The sequence below is a fragment of the Monodon monoceros genome, unplaced genomic scaffold (assembly GCF_005190385.1).
Source record: "Monodon monoceros isolate NGI ecotype Baffin Bay Population unplaced genomic scaffold, NGI_Narwhal_1 Super_Scaffold_21, whole genome shotgun sequence".
NCBI lineage: Eukaryota > Metazoa > Chordata > Mammalia > Artiodactyla > Monodontidae > Monodon > Monodon monoceros.
Window position 1 is genome coordinate 144,700,659 of NW_021703778.1, and position 20,341 is coordinate 144,720,999.

General features: G+C 47.4%; 1 protein-coding gene across 8 annotated transcripts in view; it reads left to right on the forward strand.

Moving 5' to 3' along the window:
• Positions 1-20,341, forward strand: part of RGS6 (regulator of G protein signaling 6) — a 576,458-nt gene that overhangs the window by 508,602 nt on the left and 47,515 nt on the right. For all 8 annotated transcript variants that reach the window (XM_029236161.1, XM_029236160.1, XM_029236166.1 and 5 more), the window contains 2 exons: positions 10,382-10,507; positions 18,661-18,847. In XM_029236161.1, the coding sequence (XP_029091994.1) occupies positions 10,382-10,507; positions 18,661-18,847 (313 nt within the window). The remainder of the gene's footprint in view (positions 1-10,381; positions 10,508-18,660; positions 18,848-20,341) is intronic.

Here is a 20,341-nt window from a genome sequence, read left to right on the forward strand (position 1 = left end):
AAATGTCCAGTGTTGGAATTGCTAAGAATGGTATGCATATTTTAATTTTAGTTCATATGGCTAGATTCCCCTGGAGCAAAACAATAACAACTTTTTTTCATGCCCTCAGCTTAAAAGTGCCCATTTCCCCACATCCTTACCAACCCAAGCATTATCAAGTTTTTTCATCTCTGCAAATCTGCCAGATGAAAATAAAAATATTTTACTTTTATTTCTTTGTTAACATACTTGAGAATCTTTTCTCGTGATTACTAGATACTCATTTTTCTTTTGTGGCTTGCCTGTTTTTGTGTTTTTTGCCCATTTTTCTAGTGGTATGTTTTGCCTTAGACTTTGGGATAGAAAGCAGTCACATTTACTTGGATCATATAGTTAATCTTTTTCCTGATAGTTTATGTTTTCTGAATCTAATTTTTCTTCTTGTTTCTGTTTCTCTTCCTTGACTTTTGCTTTATTAATCAAGTTTTGTATTAGTTTTTGTTACTCTAGTTTCTAGTCTAGTCATACTTTTAAGGGGTTTATTTTAAAATGTCATTGCTTCAAGCAAATAATAATGAAGTATAAAAAATGAAAACTAGAAGTTTTTCTTTACCTCCTCCAAATCCCGTTCTTCCCCAGAGCTTTGTTAACCTGATATATATATATATATATATATATATATATATATATACTTCTTTTTTTAATTTATTATTTTTGGCTGCGTTGGGCGTTCGTTGCTGCGTGTGGGTTTTCTCTAGTTGTGGCGAGCGGGGGCTACTCTTCACTGCGGTGCATGGGCTTCTCATTGCGGTGGCTTCTCTTGTGGCAGAGCACAGGCTCTAGGTACACAGGCGTCAGTAGTTGTGGCATGCGGACTCTAGAGCACAGGCTTAGTAGTTGTGACACATGGGCTTAGTTGCTCCGCAGCATGTGGGATCTTCCCGGACCAGGAATCGAACCCATGTCCCCTGCATTGGCAGGCAGATTCTTAACCACTACACCACCAGGGAAGTCCCAACCTGATATATTTGAAACTAACACTTTGAGACGTATTTCTCAATCAACATTAAAAGAAAATAGTATGTAGATGGGTATCTTCTTTCTAATATTTCTGACATGCCCTCGGTAGTCCCTTTGATCGGATCCAAGAACTTAAATCTTTCTTTAACTTGGGTCCCCTTCCTTCCTTCCTTCCTTCCTTCCTTCCTTCCTTCCTTCCTTCCTTCTTCCTTCCTTCCTTTCTTTCTTTCAATTATTGCTACACTTTTCTCCATTCTACCCTCTCTTTTCAGGAAATCCTTTTGTAGGAATTCTGGTCATGTGGGGTGTAGCAGCCCTATCTCTTTTCTCTACTCTTTTTCCATCTCTTCGTCTTTTTATTCTATATTCAAGGATAGAATTCCTTGAATTACTCTTCAGAGTCACCAGTTTCAATGGTGTCCATTCTGTGATTTCATACTTTAATGAGTTTTTCTTTTCCTACGAAGTGTTGAGAAGAGTGGTTGACAACCGTGCTTTTTATTTCCAAGAATCTGTAATATTTCTTGGACTACTTGTTCTTAGTAGCCTGCTCTGTTCTAGTGATGTTTATCCTCTTGAATCGCCCTGAGGATGGGATACAGAATTTTTTTTCATATCTTCCCTCTATTTCTACCACTTAGTCTATTTCACAGGGTATCATCGATCAGAGAATCATTGTTTCTGTTCATTGTCTCATTACTCCAATCACTGTTCAGAGCAGATCAATCCTTTCAGAGACCCAGAAATTTGGGGTACTGCTGGTTTTCATAAATGAAGGTCTTGGCTTTCAACTTTTGCCATACATTAGAACCACCTGGAGAGCTTATTTTTAAAAATACCAATGTCCAGCCTGGTCCCCAGGTCAATTAAGTCAGAATTTCTGGCAGCGGGGCATTTGTTTCTTCCTTTTATGCTCATGTGCAGCCCTGGTCCAGATGGGCTATACCGGCAGCTCATGAGGTGCCCTCAGTAATTGGGAGGCTGGTTCTCAAACCACAGGGTACACCAGAACCACCTGCAGGTGCTCATTCAAATACAGATGCCCCAGGGTGGTTCTGGGCGCCTATATTTTTAGCAAGCCTTCTGAGTGACTCTGAGGCACAGCACAGGTTGAGAAATCCTGGTGTGGCTCCTGAGTTCCCCTGACCTGGGGCAGGCTCTCCTCTGGTCACGTGGCTGTACGGCCTCACCTGAGTGTATTAATGGGAGGAGGGCACAGGTAAATCGGCGGGGTTCTCCTCTGGGTTCTGGACATACGGTCCAAGAACAGACTGAAAGACTGGGTCCTCTCTGGAAGTGGGATGGGTGGCTGTGGGGGTCCGTGGGTGGTCGAGCCCCAACTTTCCTTAGCCCAACGTCCCTGCAGCCAAGCGTGCTGCTGTGTTTCAGGCCCTGACTGGTTTTCTGAAGTTCTTCAGTTTCCTCTCCATGGTGCTTCCCAAGAAGGCCACCCTTTCTCCCTTCTGCTGAGGGATCTTAGGGACACCCAGATAGATCTGCAGAAACCTATGAGAAGTAGGGGAAAACCTCAGCATCTTTAGAAGTCTCCCTGCCTTGCTGAGATGTTTTTCCCATCCATATTTGCTGTACCACCCCTAGGTTACAGAGGTACCACCCCTAGGTTACAGAGGCACCACCCTCTGGCTTTACTGCCCACATGAGAAGCTGGCCAGAAAACATCCCCCCTTTACTTAGGAGACCCTCTCTGCCCCAGGGAGCCTGTGTCCCATATTTCTGAGTTTATTCCCTGTGTCCCCTGTTCAGTGCCCACCAACCGCCTCTACTTCCAGTCCTGCTGCCCAGGGCTTGGGGTTTTCCCAGACTTATGCTGGGGACACTAAGTTACTTTATTCCCAGATGGCCCCACTAGAAGTATAGGCAGCTCTCAATCAGCTTTGTCACCAGTTCCGTGAGTCCAACTGCTTCATACCTTCACGAAATTCCTCAACGTTTGTCATCTGCTGGTAGGAAATTTCTTTGCCTCTACACACTATGTTTTGTCTTCTTTTTTAGTATTTCATGGAACTCCAGGCTCTTGCCTGTTCCCTCTTCCTGGACCACTTCTGCAGACCCTCACACAGCTGACTTCCCTTCTCATTCAAGTCTCACTCAGCATTGGTGTCCCTTCCTCAGAAAGGTCTTCTCCTAAATGGAAAAAGAATTTGAAGAAGAATAGATGCATGTATATGTAAAAAAAGAAGAAAGGTCTTCTATGACCACTCAATCTGTAGTGGTCACCCCATCCATCCAGTCACTCTATATCCCATCCTCTCCCTGGTTCTCTTTCTAGATAAGACTTAAAATTATTTTAGTGCCTTGACCCCTGTCTGGCACATAGTAGGTACTCAAAAGGTATAGGTTGGATGGAGGATAGGTGGAGAAATGACCATTCTGTTGGCCATTTCGTTGGTTTTTGGGAAAGGAGGAGAGGTAAGTGCATGAATTGAATTCACCATGATGACACCAGGATTTCCTCCTTCTTTCTTGAAAGTCAGCAATAAAACATGTGATAGCTTGGGAAAATGGCAGTCATCTGGCCTGTTGGTTTATCCCAGCCTATCAGCTTGGTCCCCAAGGGATGAGCTGCCCCCACAACTAGGCTCTGGCTCTGTTCTTACTGCTCAGGCTTCTACTCTATTCATAACACCTGACCTAACACCTGCAGTGTTCTGTCTACCTTCAAGCAGAGTCAAGTTATTTAGATACAAGTGAAAATGAAGAGAAGCTGTGAGGCCCGATTTCTTCTCCCAGTAGGACATTCCCACCCAGTCAGATGCTGGCGGTGGTTGGGTACCTGCCTTTGGTGACACGGAGTCGGGGATCAGTGCCAACATCCTGGTTCAGTCTAAAGATGAAACAGCCTTTGTCCGTGAAAGAAAGGCTGAACATGACCAGTAAAATAATCAAAGGTTATTTTTTCTCAGTTTCAGTTTAATTCAACAAATAGTACTGTGAACCTCCTATGTGCTGCCTTCTGAGCAAGAAGGTCTCTCAAGATACTAATGTAGCGAGGTGAATAAACGTGCTATCTTACCTCCCGGCCTCAGGATTCCTCCTCATTTGGCAAAGGACATTAATGTCGCTTGGGGCATAGACTCAGTGATTTTTTTTAAATTGCCTTCGGCTGGATGGGGCAATGTGTACCCCCTTCTCAAGACCTTCCAATTTCAGTAAAGGCTCTACCCTCCCAAACACTGTGTGAAGGAGGTTTTTGGTGAAGATGGGTGAAGGTGTGTGGAAGAGTCAAGGCAGCATGGGAGAGAGCAGGAGTCCCTTGGGACTTCGTGTTCATCTGAGGTGGGCTGTGATTTCTGCTGGGCATGAGCAAATGGGTACAGACTCTTTACGATGTCCAGGGCGGAGGGCATCGCAGAGAACGTCTGGATTCCACAGAGATGAACATGCTGTCTCTGCCTCGAGGTTTCAGACAACCCAGTGGAAGACGGTGACAGGGTTTAACAGAATAATTGGCAGAATGATGCACCTCGTAGCATAAATAATAGAAAATTGTGCTTTAATCCTGTCTCCTTCTCAGACAAACTTTTAGATCTAGAAATCCAAGAATGAGAAAGGGCATGTTCAGAGGGTAATACAAGGCTGCCCTTTTAAAGGATGCGCCTCAAGTCTATCTAATGGAAATTCTGAGAAATCAAGGTTTGATAAAGAAAGTAGTGATTGCCAGGGCTCGTCATTGAGGGAAAGTAAGCCCCAAATTGCCATATCTCAGTTGGAGAGAGCTCTGTAGTCTAAACACCACCAGGAGAGGGTCTCTGGGAAGTATTCCTGAATATGCCATCAGCCAGATAGTGGATCTAACAAGAACCTGGCATTGCCTGCAGGATTGTGGTTCATGATTTGCTCTCACCACATGATATACGTTTGGCTTTCTCTCTATGCTGGGCAAAGGTGCATGAGCAAAGAGCTACAAGGAAGCCGGCTCATCCTGCTTGGCCAAAGGCATCCACTCCCAACTAGCCTGACCTGCTGAGAGGCAGAGACTGTCCCTGAGCTGCCCGTGCCCAGCAAGTTTAATAGAACTGTTCATCCAGGATATCAGTCAAGTTCCTTCGCTGTGGCAGTCAGTCTCCGAAGATGGTCCCATCGGTGCTTTCTCTCTTTGTATGCCTGGGCTGCTGCTTACCTCAGGATGGGACACCTCCTGCTCTTTTTATCTGGGCTGGCCTTGGTGCCTTATTTAACCAACAGAGTATGGCAGAAGTAACATTCTGAGAAAATGGTCATAAAGCAGCCCTTGGCCATTTGAGACATTTGCTTTTAATACACTCCTTCTTAGAACCTGTTGGCCAAGCCGTGAGAAACCCAAACCATTAGGGAGACCGTGAGGTTGACAGCCTCAGCTGAGCTCCTGGCCAAAACCCAGAATCATCTGCCGTGTGATGAGCCATTGTGGGGGTGTCCAGCCCAGTCCAGCCTTCAGCTGACACCGCCCCAGCTGCTATCCAACTACAACCTCTTGAGAGACCCCAAGTGAGAACCCCCCAGCTGAGCCCAGTCAACCCATGGGATGCTGAGAGAGAAGAATAAATTGTTGTTTTAAGCCACTGAGTTTGAAGACGGTTTGTTACACAGCAACAAATAATAGGACCACTCCCCATTGAAGTATTTAGGACCCTCAGGTTTTCTTGGGGCATTAAATAAAATTGCGATTGTTCCTTCAACAGCCCTGGTCCTGAGATGGGGTCAATGGGTATTTACTCTTTAAGGAACAATCCCTTGTATCATAGTTTTTCTGATAACTCAAATATCTTTTGAAGATAGCTGAGTGTTTTTATAGATAGCTGCTTCTTGTGAATCTGGCTTTCTTGTTCTCAGTTTGGGAGATTTCCTCCATGCTCTTTAGTTGGGAGATCAACTGGAATGACAGACTCCCTTGGAGAGCCACCTGTCTTTGCTATATATTGGTTTGGGCCGCTCACTGGGAGGCAGAATTTGGTGAGGATCAACGGACACAGAAGAGAAATTAGAGTTAGAAAAACACATCCAGCTAGTGATTAGAAAATACTGTCAGTATAAGGGCACATCATTCACATCACTATACACATCCTATTGATTTCCTCTTAGCGTTAAATACTTGCTGTGTGAAAAGCACTATGATGAATACAAAGACACATGATATGTGACCTCTTCCCTCAGAGAGCTCACAAGATAGCCTGGAGAGACAATGACATAAACCCTTAAGAAGCTAAATGATGGTATAAAACCATAATTAGAAATATGTCATAAGGAAGCCTTCCTACACAATGGATGGAAATAAAGGAGCTGTGAGTTCCATGGATTATTTGTTTGAGTTGGACCAAGGGAAAATTATTGACCTGGTCACCTGGGGATGGATGTTCAGAGATATTTTACTTTTCAGAATTATTTTATAACCGCAGAGACCATTCCGTGGTAGCAATATGTTCAAATCTGATCTTAAACCTTAAAAGGGATGATGCTTGGAAATAACCAAGTGATACAAGAAAGACAAATATAGAAAAGTTGTATCCAAGAAGCTTTTAATAGAATAGATCCCAATGACCAGATGTTCTAGAAGAAAAGGAGCAGATGTGAAGTGTCAAGATACAGAAATAGGATTGTGAATAATGGATAATTGAAGGAACCCAGATGTACTAGTTTGAATAATGTCACCTAAAAATTCAGAATCCCAGAATGTGACTTTATTTGAAACAGGACCATTAAAGATGCAATTAGTTAAGATGACAAGGTCATCCTCGGGTAGAGTAAGCTCTTAATCCATATGACTGGTGTCTTTATAAAAAGAGAAAACAGAGACACAGGCACACACAGAGTAAGTGTCTAATGAAAAACCAGATACAGAGGGAAAACACCATGTGATAACGGAGGCAGAGATTGGAGTAATGTATGAGCAAGCCAAGGAATGCCAAGGATTGCTGGCAACATCAGAAGCTAAGAGGAAGGCATGGAACATATTCTCCCCTAGAGCCTTCAGAGAGAGAGAGCGGCCCAGTTAACACCTTCATTTCAGATTTCTAGCCTCCAGAACTGTGAGAGAATAAATTTCTATTTTACGCCACCCAGTTTGTTGGTACTTCGTTGTGGCCACCCTAGGAAACTACCACACCAGGGTATCCTATTTCTCCAGACCTCCTTGTTTCTGCTGAAGGCTGAGCTTGCAGCTTTCTGGATGTCCCGACCTCTGTCCTAGGCCTCCGATTCTGCCTCTACTGTGACACCCCAAACTTTCTGGCTTACCCTCAAAATGGCCCTTATCCCACTCCTGCCACCACCAAGGAACCTGGCAGGATGAATGCGGTCTCGCTGCTTGGGTACCAGAAAGTGGTGACACTAGTGGTAGGTGTGTGTCCATAAGGCAGTCACAACAGTGACCAAGCAACTTTCCACACCTGGCTCTCTGGGCACAGCCTTTGATTGGGGTGCAGCTGCCACCAGCACCATCCCTGCAGAGCCCTGCAACTTTGGTGGCAAAGAGCAGATAGCTGAGCCCATTCCAGGTCACAGCATGACACTGGCAGAAAGAGATGCTTTCCTGCATCTCTCTGGGTCCTATATTTGCTGCTAGCCTCAACCCCAGGGGGGATTTCTCTATCAACAGCATTTTTTTGTGCCCTGGAAAGCTATTGAATTTGATTGGTTCTGTGGCTTGAGTTTGAGAGGATTCAGGATCTGTCTTCTTGGCTCGTTGCAGAAGGCCCAGCCTGGCACTTTGGAAGAGATCTTTCATGGAATTCCCCATTGTTTGACCTGGTAGGCTTAGTCTTCCACTGTCACCCTATTGAGCTATCCCTAGAGATTCGCAAGAGCCTCCCCAAGCCCCAAGGACAAGCCCCAGAATTAGAAGATCCTGCAGGTAATGATTACACATAGCGGTGCAGAAATAGAAGAGATGGGTTTGAATCACTTCATTCCAGGACTGTGATTTCCAATACAGTAGCCACTAGCCACATGTAGCCCCTTAAATTTAAGCTGTAATTATTTAAAATTAAGTAAAATTTAAAATTCAGTTCCTCAGTCACACTAGCCACATTTCAAGGACTCAGTAGCCACATGTGGGTGGTGGCTACCATGTTGGAGCACAGATATGGAATCCTTCCATCATCGCAGAAAGTTCTATCAGGTAGCACTGGTCTAGAGCTATTTGTTTTCCAAACCTTTCCACACATGTGCTCTCTTCCCCTTTTTTACTAAGTGTAGTTTCCTGAGATAAATATTGAGAATATGTCAACTCCATAACACAAAGAAACATCATTTTATTCACTTAATGTCTGTTAGAGATAATAAAAAGTTTGTGTCCATTTTTAAAAAGAGGGGGAATACTTGGATGTGATCACTGTACCCTACACTACAGAGCAGCGCTCACAGCACTAGTGTTTTGCAGATGAAATGTACCTTCCTTGCATCATTTGTTGACGCTACTGTGCAGTGATTCTGAGCCCTGTGGGCAGGAGCCTTTGCGGACCAATGTGGCTAGCTTTCATTCCACACCTACACACTTTCTATCTCCACCTTCTGTCCTTGGCAACAGAGCTGCATTGGGAGAATAACCCAAATTTGGATGTGGGAAGCGGAGAGACGGCTACTGTTGAGCTCCTGCAAAAAGCCTGAGTGAGACCATTGAAAATGAATGGAATATTATGCTATTTTCTCCTCTAGTTTCTATAATTTTCTTGTATCAAGCCGGATGACAATGAAACTATGTACTTCATTATTTGGCTCTCCATAAAAATAACTTCACCACACCCTAGAATTTAAAATTATGCTTCTGGCTTTTGTTGAAAGTAGCTGTATGTAAAAGTTTCCTGCACTTTTTGTTGTAAGAAAAGTATCAAAAACATCATTTATTGTGTTTCAGTGCCTCTTATGTAAAGACTTGTGAGATAATTCCTCTTATAATTCAATACCAGAGCAAAAGTTGTCTTACTGGCGAACATAAGCTAGCTCTTTCAAATGTTGAGAGTTATGTAATCCATTCAAATCTCTTTTTGTCTTGGCTCCAAGGAAGCTCTAAAAAATTTTTTGTTCACTTGCAGCAGTTTCCCTAGCCTAGATTTTCTGGTATAATAATCATCCCCTACCATGACTTGTCATCACTTGTTCTTATTATTATATTTAAGAGTTTTGGGTTTTTGTTATTGTTTTGTTTTAGTAATTGTATTCTTGTAAACCTCCTCTTCTTTTTGGACATAAACATGTTTATCAATGAATATCAAAAAACGAGGGGAAATAAATATTGCTAGGCCAGTGCTTCTCAGAGTTTAATGTGCACTTAAATCACCCAGGGATCTTGTTAAGCTGTGGATTCCAATTCCACGTGTCTGAGGTGGGGCCTGAGATTCCACTGCTGGTCCACAGACCACCGTGTGAGTGGGAGATGGCAGTGTGTAGCTTGTGAACTAGCACCCTATTGCTGCTAGAAGGAGTCAGAGGAATAAATACAGCAAGTGAACTGTAAATGGAAAGGACAGAAGCTGAAGGAAATATTCTCATCTTCCAACACAAAATGAATAAGACCAGTTCCCCACCCCCCTCTCCCCCATGCTTTGGTTTGGAGAGGGTCCCATGGATGTGAGGCAGCACAGCAGAGCTAAGAGCTGCACTCTGGAGCCACACTGTCTGACCTAGAGTCTCCACTCCATCCCTTCCTAGTGTGTCTTTGGGCAAATTGTCACTAGGCCTCAGTTTCCCTATCTGCAAAATGGGGACAATACTAGTACATTTTTCAGAGTAGTTTCAAGGACTCAGTGAATTAACAGATGTGAAGTGCTGGGAACAACGCCTAGGCCATCATAAACACTGTGCGGGTGGTGGTTAAATCAGTGAGTGAATTCAGCATTCTGCTTCTAAACAACTGAATAAGGTTTATCCTGGATGAGTGGATGCATTTCTGACCGACTGTATATCACTTGGATCTAAACTGGACTCTGTTTTTCCCCTGTGGATTGAGGAAGGGGCAGGAGGGGGGGCTACATCTTTGATGAAAAGTCAGATTCACGAGGCATCCTCTTTATTTTTTTTTAAGTGAAAAAAATGATGGCCTTAAGAGTTGGACTTATAACTGACAGGAGTGGCCCAGGGAAGCCGAGTCAGTGGGGTTGTTGTAGTTCCTGTAGAGCAGCCACTTGGCGGGCATCCTGGTGACCCTCAATTAAATGTGGCCCCCTTCAAATACCTTCTTTAAAGAGACTTTTTACTGTTGGCTAGTGCTGGTGTACAAAAGTCTGCATTTGGGATTTGTGCAGATTTTATGGAATCTGTCACTTAAATATGAGACATTTCCCTTTGGCCCGTGGCAGCAAAATAAATTTGAGTTGCTGAAGAGAATATGACACAGGTCTTTGCCTGGTATTGATCACCTTTTAAACCTTTGTTCCCCCTCCCAAAGCAAAGAGCCCAGCCAGCACCGAGTAAAGAGATGGGGCTTCTCTTTCGACGAGATATTGAAGGACCAGGTGGGGCGGGACCAGTTTCTACGATTTCTGGAGTCGGAATTCAGTTCCGAAAACCTCAGGTAAATCTCTCCAAGGTTTGAGTTGTGTGCAGAGTGTATATGAAGAAATTTGCATCCCTCTTTCCACCTCCCTTTGTCAATCAGATGTTATGGCTCAGATTCCAATTCCAGTGAATCTGGCTGGGTTGACACAGAGAACAAACTTTATGTGCAGCTTTGTTATCACCAGATTAGCACTGACCAATACCAGCATTTGTTGTTCTTTAAGTCCAGATGACATGTTTTCAAGTTACTGGAAACATGTCTCCAATAATAAGTCAATGGTCAAATGGATTTAATGATGCTGTCCATTAACTAAAACCATAAAACCATGGAAATCCACAGTGGAAAGGCAGTTCAGAGACCATCCCCTTCAAAACTTCCCAGTCCAGGGTCCTGAATACTGGACAGGCTAACCAGAAGAAAGAATGGTCAGTGGGCTCATTTCAGAATTTCAGAAAGCCAAAGTAAATATCATTCAGGACCTGGAGACATAACTGTAAAAGCTAATTAAAACATGCTTTTCCTTTTGGGCGGAATTCTAGCAACTTCATGTAGTGGTTACTCTGGTCACTTGATGCCCATGAGAACATCTGATTGTTTCTATTGGGCTACGACTAATCAAGATGAGGGGAAACGTCTAATGTGCTTACGGTTACTGTTTAGTAGAAAAATTGAAAACTTTCAAAACATGGGGCCCATTGTAAGTGGAAGGAAAGGGAGCACATTAAAAGGGGCAGATATCTTGGTCATGAAAAATCTGGTAATGTGGTTTACAGGCTTTCACTGTATTAGATGTCGAAACAGAGACACATAGAAAATGTGACTTATCTAAGACCCTTACTGATCTTAGCCAAGTGGTGGCTTCTCAGTGGATTAGATGGAAATCTCAGTGTTTTCTTGGCCCCAAGCTCTCTTTTATATACAAGTTTAATTCCCATCTTCCAATGGCATTTTTCCAAAGAGTGGCTTTATAAATTTTTTATTTTTTTACTTTAAAAAGAGCATATGCTGTGGGCAAAGGACTGTCTGCTCCAGTGTCAATGTGCAAAATCCATGTTATCTATTTAGAGTTAGAGACCATATCGGTCCCGTACGTCCATCAAATGATGTTTATTACACACCTATCCTGTACCCAGCCCCCAAGAGTCTGCTAAGGGATGCGAGGAAGTCAAGATGCGTGATCTTTGCCTGCAACGACTTTGTAAGTCCTTGAGGAAAAGACACAAGAAACTCTTAAGTCATTAAATGAATATAAATGAGTGTAAACTCTAAGAACCTTTTTTTTTTTAAATGTTGAGCCTTCTTTTAATGTATTCTTTTTTTTATTTTTGGCTGTGTTGGGTCTTCGTTTCTGTGCGAGGGTTTTCTCTAGTTGAGGCAAGCGGGGGCCACTCTTCATCGCGGTGCGCGGGCCTCTCACTGTCGCGGCCTCTCGTTGCAGAGCACAGGCTCCAGACGCGCAGGCTCAGTAGTTGTGGCACACGGGCCTAGTTGCTCCGCGGCATGTGGGATCCTCCCAGACCAGGGCTCGAACCCGTGTCCCCTGCATTGGCAGGCAGATTCTCAACCACTGCGCCACCAGGGAAGCCCAGCCCTCTAAGAACCATTCTGGAAGTGTTTTAAAAAGGGACAGATGAGTGTAAACCAGAGTAGGCAAATCATAAGCTGGACTTTGAAGAGTGTACAAGATATTGACATAGACAAGAAAGAGGGAGGGGGCGTGTTCTACGCTGGAAGACCCTGAGACCAAAGATGTGGCAGGGGGACCCTCCCACACCACGAAGTCCTGGGAGGACGCGCAGATACCGACTAACTGTAATAGCGATGACTTTCCAGGCAGCCGTGTGCCTGCTGTAACCAGATGAGGTTGAGTATCTGATTTCAGGTTATGACACAAAAGAGTTCTCTCCTTGTGCTGAGGCATTGTACTAAACACATCTCAGATTTGCGCTTCAGTTCGTTATTGTGTATTCATGACAGTACACTTGACTCTAAAACTCTTTATTGGGACGGTGCTCAGACCAGCCTCCCAGGCTGTGCCTGCGGGTGGGTCCTGCGTGGGAAGCCACGCCCCCTGTGGCCACCATCATGCACCCAGGCAGACTCTGTGCGGCCAGTTCAGCCCCAGGTCCTACCCCCAGCTTGGTCCCCATGAGCAACCCCTGGGAGCCCTTTCCACGTCCCCTTCTCATCCCTGTCCCGCAGGTCCCCAAGATGGAGCGGTATAGAGGTCCCCTTTACCTGACTATTTCTCAGCCACCTGCACCACTGCAGAGACTTTGAGGGATGGCCACAGGGTGCTGGTCCTCGTGAGGGGCCCCAGGGTGGGAGCACCTGCTGACTCAGCACTGCCTTGCCCAGTCCGAGCATATCCAGGGCCACGAAATCCACTGTGCATTTCAGGCCGGGAGTGCACGGAGGAGTGTGTCCCTGGCAGGTGTGCAGCACCTCATCCTGCTTTACCTCCTGCACCAGCGCCTTTTGCTCCTGCGCCAGGAGGGCTCTGTTCAGTCCTGGCTGAGAGAATGCGTGTGAGCGCACGTGAGCGTGCCAGGGACTAATCTCCACCCCCAGCGTGGATGCATAAATCCAGACTTAAAGAGGGTCCCCTCTGATCCGTGACAGGAGAGAGGATAAAGGAAATAGAACAGCTGGAGATAAAAAGTATAGCCCAAGAGCTTCTAAAATCCTCTCTGCAAGCCCAGACTCTACTTTTATGATATTCAGAGTAATTGGATATATGGGGGGAAGCTTGGTTTGAAATCACACAACGTTAGGACTCTTCGGTCATCAGAACCAGGACCTCCCTCCTTTCCCTTTGCAGTCGTTCCTGTGGCCACAGATATTGGCCTGGTGCCCACCGTGACTCAGGTCCTGAGGGCACAGAGCTGAATGCGTTTCACCCCTTGTCCAGGGCGGCCACGAGCAGCCCTGCAGGTGCATCTCTGCTGTTGGTCCCTGTGAAGGGCGGTCCCTAGAGCCGTGCCACGCGGCACAACATGAGGACCCTGCTCATCTGTGGTGTTGGCCACCCCGGGGTTGTCCTTTCTCCCCAGGACTGGCCAAGCCCAGGCATCTGGCACTGGAGCAGGGGAGGAAAAGAGAGAGACTGACCAGAACTCAACTGGATACACTGCAAAGGCCTCTCCACATCTGTCGTCCTGCACTCCCTTGCATCTCTCCAGTGAAAGGGGTATTTAGAGCAAGACATTTCTGCAGGACACCTAGAAAAATTTTGTCAGTTAAGTAACCAAGTGGTTCAACCTATACCAGAGCTTCAGAATACAGAGCAGAGGAGCTCCAAAGAGACATAGGTATTGCTCTCACCACAGTGAAAGGTCACCCTGGATCCTTTAAGGAAAGATGCCTTACATATGTGATCAGACAGTGTAAGTTGACGTCCCTTTTCATCATTTTTCTTTGGGGTGAGCCTGTGAGATGAGGGCGGGGCGGCATCTCCAGGCACTTGAGGGGGCACGACCAGCGCATTTTGCTGCAGACAGCACAGCATGTGATTGTATGCTCTCTGCAGCACCCTGGGCCGAGCCGGGGGCTCCACTCGGTGGGCCCCCCTGGAGACAGCTGTTTGCTCAGGGCCTCTAGAATGCCTCCAAGGTGGGGCCTCCCAGTGCTGAAGCAGGGAGTCCCAGAGAGTGACCTGGTCCCTCTCTTTTCTCCGTGTGTTTTCCTAGAATGGTGACAGGAGCCCCTTGCCACCTTTGCCCCCCTCCATCTCCCCTGCACAAATCTCTGGCTTGACACCCCCTGCCGCTCAGCGGGGCACGAGTTAAAAATCAAAACCTGCAGCAAAGAGCATCCATCCCCCGTACATTTTTTACGAGCTGTAACTCTCCTGAGAGAATGTGGTTGTTCTTCTAACCTGCAGATTGATTATCCCTGTTCCACACAGTGTCAGCTGAAGGGAGAAGCAATTAAAGAGAGCGCAGGAGAATCGCCAGGTTGGCCTGGAGCGCTGCCATCTCCCATAGTTGCCCCGAGTCATAGGAAGACCTCGGAAGGTTGGCCAGGCCTGGCAGTGTTCCCCACGAAGCAAACACATGGTTAATGGGAACAGAGGTGCTCACACAACACTGGGACAATCTGTGGCATTTCAGCCACTGCCTGGCGAATATCACTCGGCTTCCATGGTGCTGCTGGTGGTGGGGTTCCAGCCCAACCAGAGACTAAGTCAAGTGGCGTCCGTTGTGCCCGAGTCTCTGTTGACCAGCAGAGGGCACAGAAACCCTTCCTTCTGCATGGAGTTGGCTTTTCCCTGGGAACGAACTAAAAGCTGAATTTTTCTAATCCATGAAAATCTTAGTTGATGAGAAGATAGCTAAACGAGGAACTAAGGGCTGCCCAGACCTCCTGATAGGATGGAGAGTGTCCAGCTGCTGCGTGGTTCCCCTTGTTGCAGCCACCCTTGGCGAGGAAACCCCATTCCCTGTCAGCACCCCAGCCCTGCAGGAGATAGGAGGCCCCCTGAGGCAGCCCCTGACCGCCCTCAAGTCCCATCCCCTGTTGCTTGGCGCCGGGGGTGTCTGAGCCCAGGCTGCCTCCCCGCGAAGGCCAGTTGCCACCTGCATTCCTAAGCCAATGGCACGGATCACATGCTGGCATAGGGCTGGCTTCCCCACCTTGCCGACTCCCGCAAAGCAGGACAGGTGGTCTCCCTGATACCCACGTGTCCTCGTGGCCTACCAGTCATGACAGCCCTTCTGCCGCAAGAAGCCACGGAGGCTTAGTGCAGGGTGGCCACTAATCCGCCGCCACTGGCACCCTCCTCCCTGCTGGTGTCCTGGAGGAGCAGCGGTACCTGCAGGCTTTTGATAAGAGTAGACGCCGCGCAGGCCTCAGTGGGCCTCCCATCCTCAGTAGATGGGGGAGGGGAGCTTCAGGGCCTCTTTCAAGGGGTGGGGGACCGGGCATCCGGAGATCAGAGCCCCCAGCTCAGGCCCGTGGGCTCAGAGATGACAAATACAAACCAAGCCTGTTCTGAATTTCTAATTGACACAAAGGTTCCTCGAAGCCAGTGATGGTAAACACATATGGGACGTCAGGATGCTGTTGTGATAGCATTTTTTTTTTTTTTTTTTTTTTTTTTTTTTTGGGGGCCTCTCACTTTTTTGGCCTCTCCCGTTGCGGAGCACAGGCTCCGGACGCGCAGGCTCAGCAGCCATGGCTCACGGGCCCAGCCGCTCCGCGGCACGTGGGGTCCTCCCGGACCGGGGCACAAACCCGTGTCCCCTGCATCGGCAGGCGGACTCTCAACCACTGCGCCACCAGGGAAGCCCCTGTGATAGCATTTTTGCTGTCACCCGAGAGGGATGAGACAGGTCATCTCCAAGGCAGACAGAGGGCTGAGCGGGTCCCCGTGCGCGCAAGGAGAGGAAGCTGCTATCTGGGGAATGTCATCCCCGCCCCTCCCCTTCCTGTTCTTTCCTGTCCTCCAGCATGCCTGTTGTTTCTTTTTATGCTTTTTTTATTCTTGGTTTTATCTGGTAAAGGGAACCTTTTAATTTTTTATGTAAAAGTTTATTAAATTTGATTCCGAAATTTCCATTTCCATCCGCCCCAGACCTTCTGTATACCCAGCTGAGTGATGTGCATTAATGTGGCTCCCAACTCATTCTGCCAAAGGGACGCTGAGGCCTCAGGGGCCACGGGGAGCCTGCAGCGCTCAGAAGCTGCCGGGGCCTCAGGGCCTCCCCAGAGCAGCTCCTCAGAGCATACTGGAACAAGGGACAGAAGGGGACACCCACATAACAGTGACTGAGGGGGGCAGGAAATCGCCCAGGTGTCATCATTTGTGTGAGAAATTGCCAGGTCTGGTGGTCTTGGGAAGGACACTGGCCCGGAGAAGTTGCTCCCAGCCCGGACCTCAGCCCGAGGTGGCTCCCTGCGGCTGCAGAGGACTCACCGAGCTGCCCGTTAGCCCTCCTTCCAGTCCTCTGAAAAACCAACACCAGTTCCTTTCTTTAGGACTGGTTTCCTAAATTTTACCTGCCCATCAAACACGGTCCTCCAGGAGAAGAAAACCTTACAGGTACTGTCATCGCCAGATGACCATTTTCACCTTTAAATACTTGGCCACCTCCTTCATTTCATGGCAGACCTAGTGGGGGGACAGAGAGACCCGAGGAACCTAGGGAACGTCCAGGGGGATGGAGGAGACCCACTCCCAGCTGAGTTTCAAAGACCCATCTGAACAATTGGACAGTTAACAGCCCCCTTCAAACTCTACCCCCTGCCCACCAGACTCCGGTTAAAGAGCCACTAGTTTCCCTCTCCCTGCATAGCCAGAGGACGTGAGCACCAAAGACCTGGGGCAGAAAGACAGAGGGCTGGTGTTGAAGGGCAGGTGATGACAGATGCCAGTGGCAGGAACCCCAGGCACCTTCCACCCAGGCCACCCGAGGAAGAGGTGAGCTCTGAGGGATCAGAGTGGCCCAGGATTGAACCTGTGGCCACCCTGCGGCTCCCTCCACGACTCCCACCCACAGGGCCTGAAAGCATTTCAGAGTTACACCAGATAGGAAGTGCTCAGACCAGACCTGTCTCACATACCCCTCCACCTGCTTTGTACCCACTGTGCCATGAGGAGAGAGATGCCCAGAAAGATACAGCAATTCCAAGACAGCAGCACAGCGGGGATGAGAACTTCCTTATCTTCTGGTTGAGTGAAGTGATTGTGTCCTTCCCCGCCTCTTGCTCTTCAGGACCAGCGAGGGAACCATGAGGGTTTTCTTCAGGGAGATCGTTAGAATCACTAATGGCAAATCAGGGGGAGAGTTGGAGCTCACAGAGCTCGTGTCACACACGGATACACACACACTCTCTCCAGTCTTCTGTCCTTGTGTAAATGGAGCTGCATTACCTGAGTTGGCCACCGGGTGGCACCTCTAGGCCATGCACTTGACTACACAGACATTTCTCTGAAGAGCAACGGAAAAATATGCTTACCCTTTAAAAAAAAAAAGTACATCTTACTGTGGGTGAAATTCGATGACAGATTCCATGTCGTGGTTCAGCTTCTCTTGTCCCTGCCCTTTTGTTGGCTTGAGTAGGTGTGATACCCGTGGCTGTGGGAACCACATAGCCAGGAGCCTGTCCTCATGGCTCATTGATGGGGAAACTGGACTCTGTTGTTCACAGGGCATGAAATGTGCCACCCAGACCTGAGTCCTGCTGAAAGCCCTCTCCAGGGATGCCTTGGGAACCATCCTCATGACCTAGGGAGCTGTTGTCCAAGCTTTGGCCCTGGCTCCTGTTGCTCTCAGAAGAAAAGAGCTCGCAGCTCGCGCCCACCTCTCTAATGCCATGCTGCTGCTGAGGGATTTGTGAGAGGCAAATATGGATGTGAGCACGAGGTTTTTCTCTCCAGCGATCCCTGGAGAATCTTTTAGTAGAGAGGTTCCCCACGTATGTCCCTTCAGCTTTGTTCCAGATGAGCCCTTCTGCATTCCAACAGACATTTATTGAGCACCTACTATATGCCAAGCACCATGCCTGATACTGATGTTGCAAACAGGCTCGGTTTCTCCATCTGTAATATGAATGACTGGGTCCTTCCAGCTCGAATATTCTTAATGACGCCCAGATTCTATCTGCTTCTTTGATCTCTCCTTCATTTGGATGCCGCCACATCCCAACCAGATATGGCAAAGGGACTCACATTGTCTGTGGCGTGGCATCTATGTCAAGTGGCAGTTCTCAGCCAGGGGTGACTTTATCTCCCAGAAGACATTTGGTAATGTCCAGAAATTTTCTGGTTGTCACAACTGGGGAGGAGATGCCACTGGCATCTTATGGGTCGAAGCCAAGATTGCTGCTAAATCTCTTTCAATGAACAAGGCAGCGCTCACAACAAAGAACTTTCCAGCCCGAAATGGCAATAGTGCCGAGGCTGAGAAACCTTGATGTAGAGGGAGAGAAATCTCTTTTTGGTAATCAGGAGCACAGTGATCTTCTAACATGCATTTAGTGCAATAATGGAACGCCTTTGTATTCTCAGCAGGCCCTGCGGCCTTCGTGATGTGTGAAGTGGCCACTGGGAAGGCTTGGGGATGCAGCAGAATGAATGCCATGGGAGGTCAGTTCTGGGACCATGTCCAGCAGAGCAGCTATTGACTAAGCCCATGGAACAGACTGTCTTTGTGCTTCCATTTCAGGTTCTGGTTGGCTGTCCAAGATCTCAAGGAACAACCCCTACAAGATGTGGCCAAGAGGGTGGAAGAAATCTGGCAAGAGTTTCTGGCCCCCGGAGCCCCAAGTGCAATCAATCTGGATTCTCACAGCTACGAGATAACCAGTCAAAACGTCAAAGATGGAGGGAGATACACATTCGAAGATGCCCAGGTTTGCTTATCTAGTCGAATAGTTCTGTCCCAAGATGTTCACTTTTCCACTCCACCACCCCACCCTTTAACACACATCCAAGGCGTTGTATGTAGTTACAATTTGAGGTTTTGTTATTTATAAGGCCATCAGTGGAGACCATTCCAGGTAGGTGCACAAAAAAATTCCAGGAGGATTGTTTTCCTAGATGACTTACGTTGTTCAATAGAAATAGAAATTTACCATTATACGTGGTATCTTTTCCAGGAAAACCTCAGAGTGTTTTACAAAACCTGAAGTCCTGTAATAAGTCATAGTAGAATCTGGACACCATAGCACAGCATTGGCAAACTGGGAACAGTAGCTGGCAGGGCTGGGGGTCAAGCCCACTCTCATAACTACCACCCTGCACTGCTTCCACAGTGACTCCCAACCCTGTGGTGACTGGGGAGCTTTGTGCCATGTGATGAGATACCACGAGGAACAGGCCAAAGCCCCTGCCCTCAAGGGAGTTAAAGCCTAGTGGGAGAGACAGACAAGGAAATGGGCAGTGTCACCAGTAAATGAAGTGCCTCAACAGGATGAGCCCTAGGGTTTAAGGGACCCATGGTTGGTGGTTGGGAGAGGGAAACTCACACCCCTGCTAGGCACCGTTACCACACAGCTGCTGGCGAGGCTGACGACAGAAACAGAAGCCTGCTAAGCAGCAAGCTTAACTTGAGGGCTGGGAGGGGCCGTTTCTAGAGATGAGCATCACACCCATTTCTCACTTCCTGGGTCCTAACGTTTACGTCCTTCCGCCATCCTACACTCCATGACAGGGCTTAAGGTTTTGCTCGTGTCCCCTCGACCCTCTTCATTTCTCTCACTTGTAAGGTCCCCAGGTGAGAATTTAGCCCTCCCACAGACATTACCTAATTTAGGAAACAGTCACCGATGCAGGTAATGGCATGAGAACACAGCCAGTGTCTCATCATCCAGATTTGCTCAGAACTTCAGAATGGAAATACCTACCAACCTCAACACCACGACTATCATTTCTCTCCCCCTGGTCGTGAGCTCCACTGAACACCTGTGCCAGGTAGATTTGGTTCTGTAGAGTTCAGTGACTTTGCTTTATGAAGTCCCTCGCACCCTTTGCACCTTCAAAGCAAAATATTTAAGTCGTGAGAAATCTTTTTTTTTTTTCCAATAGATTTTTGTACGTGTGTGTATGTGTCCCAAGCACATAGTGACATATCGTGGTGAGGAGAGTGATGGCGAAACTCCGTGGGTAATGGAGAGGCTCCATGGGTAGTAGAGAATCTCCACAGGTGATAGAGAATCTCGGTGGGTGGTGGAGAGATCTCCATGGGTGATAGAGAAGCTCCATGGGTGATGGAGAATCCCCATGGGTGTAGAGAAGCTCCATGGGTAGTGGAGAAGCTCCATGGGTGATGGAGAAGCTCCATGGGTAGTAGATAATCTCCATGGGTGATAGAGAAGCTCCATGGATGATGGAGAAGCTCCATGGGT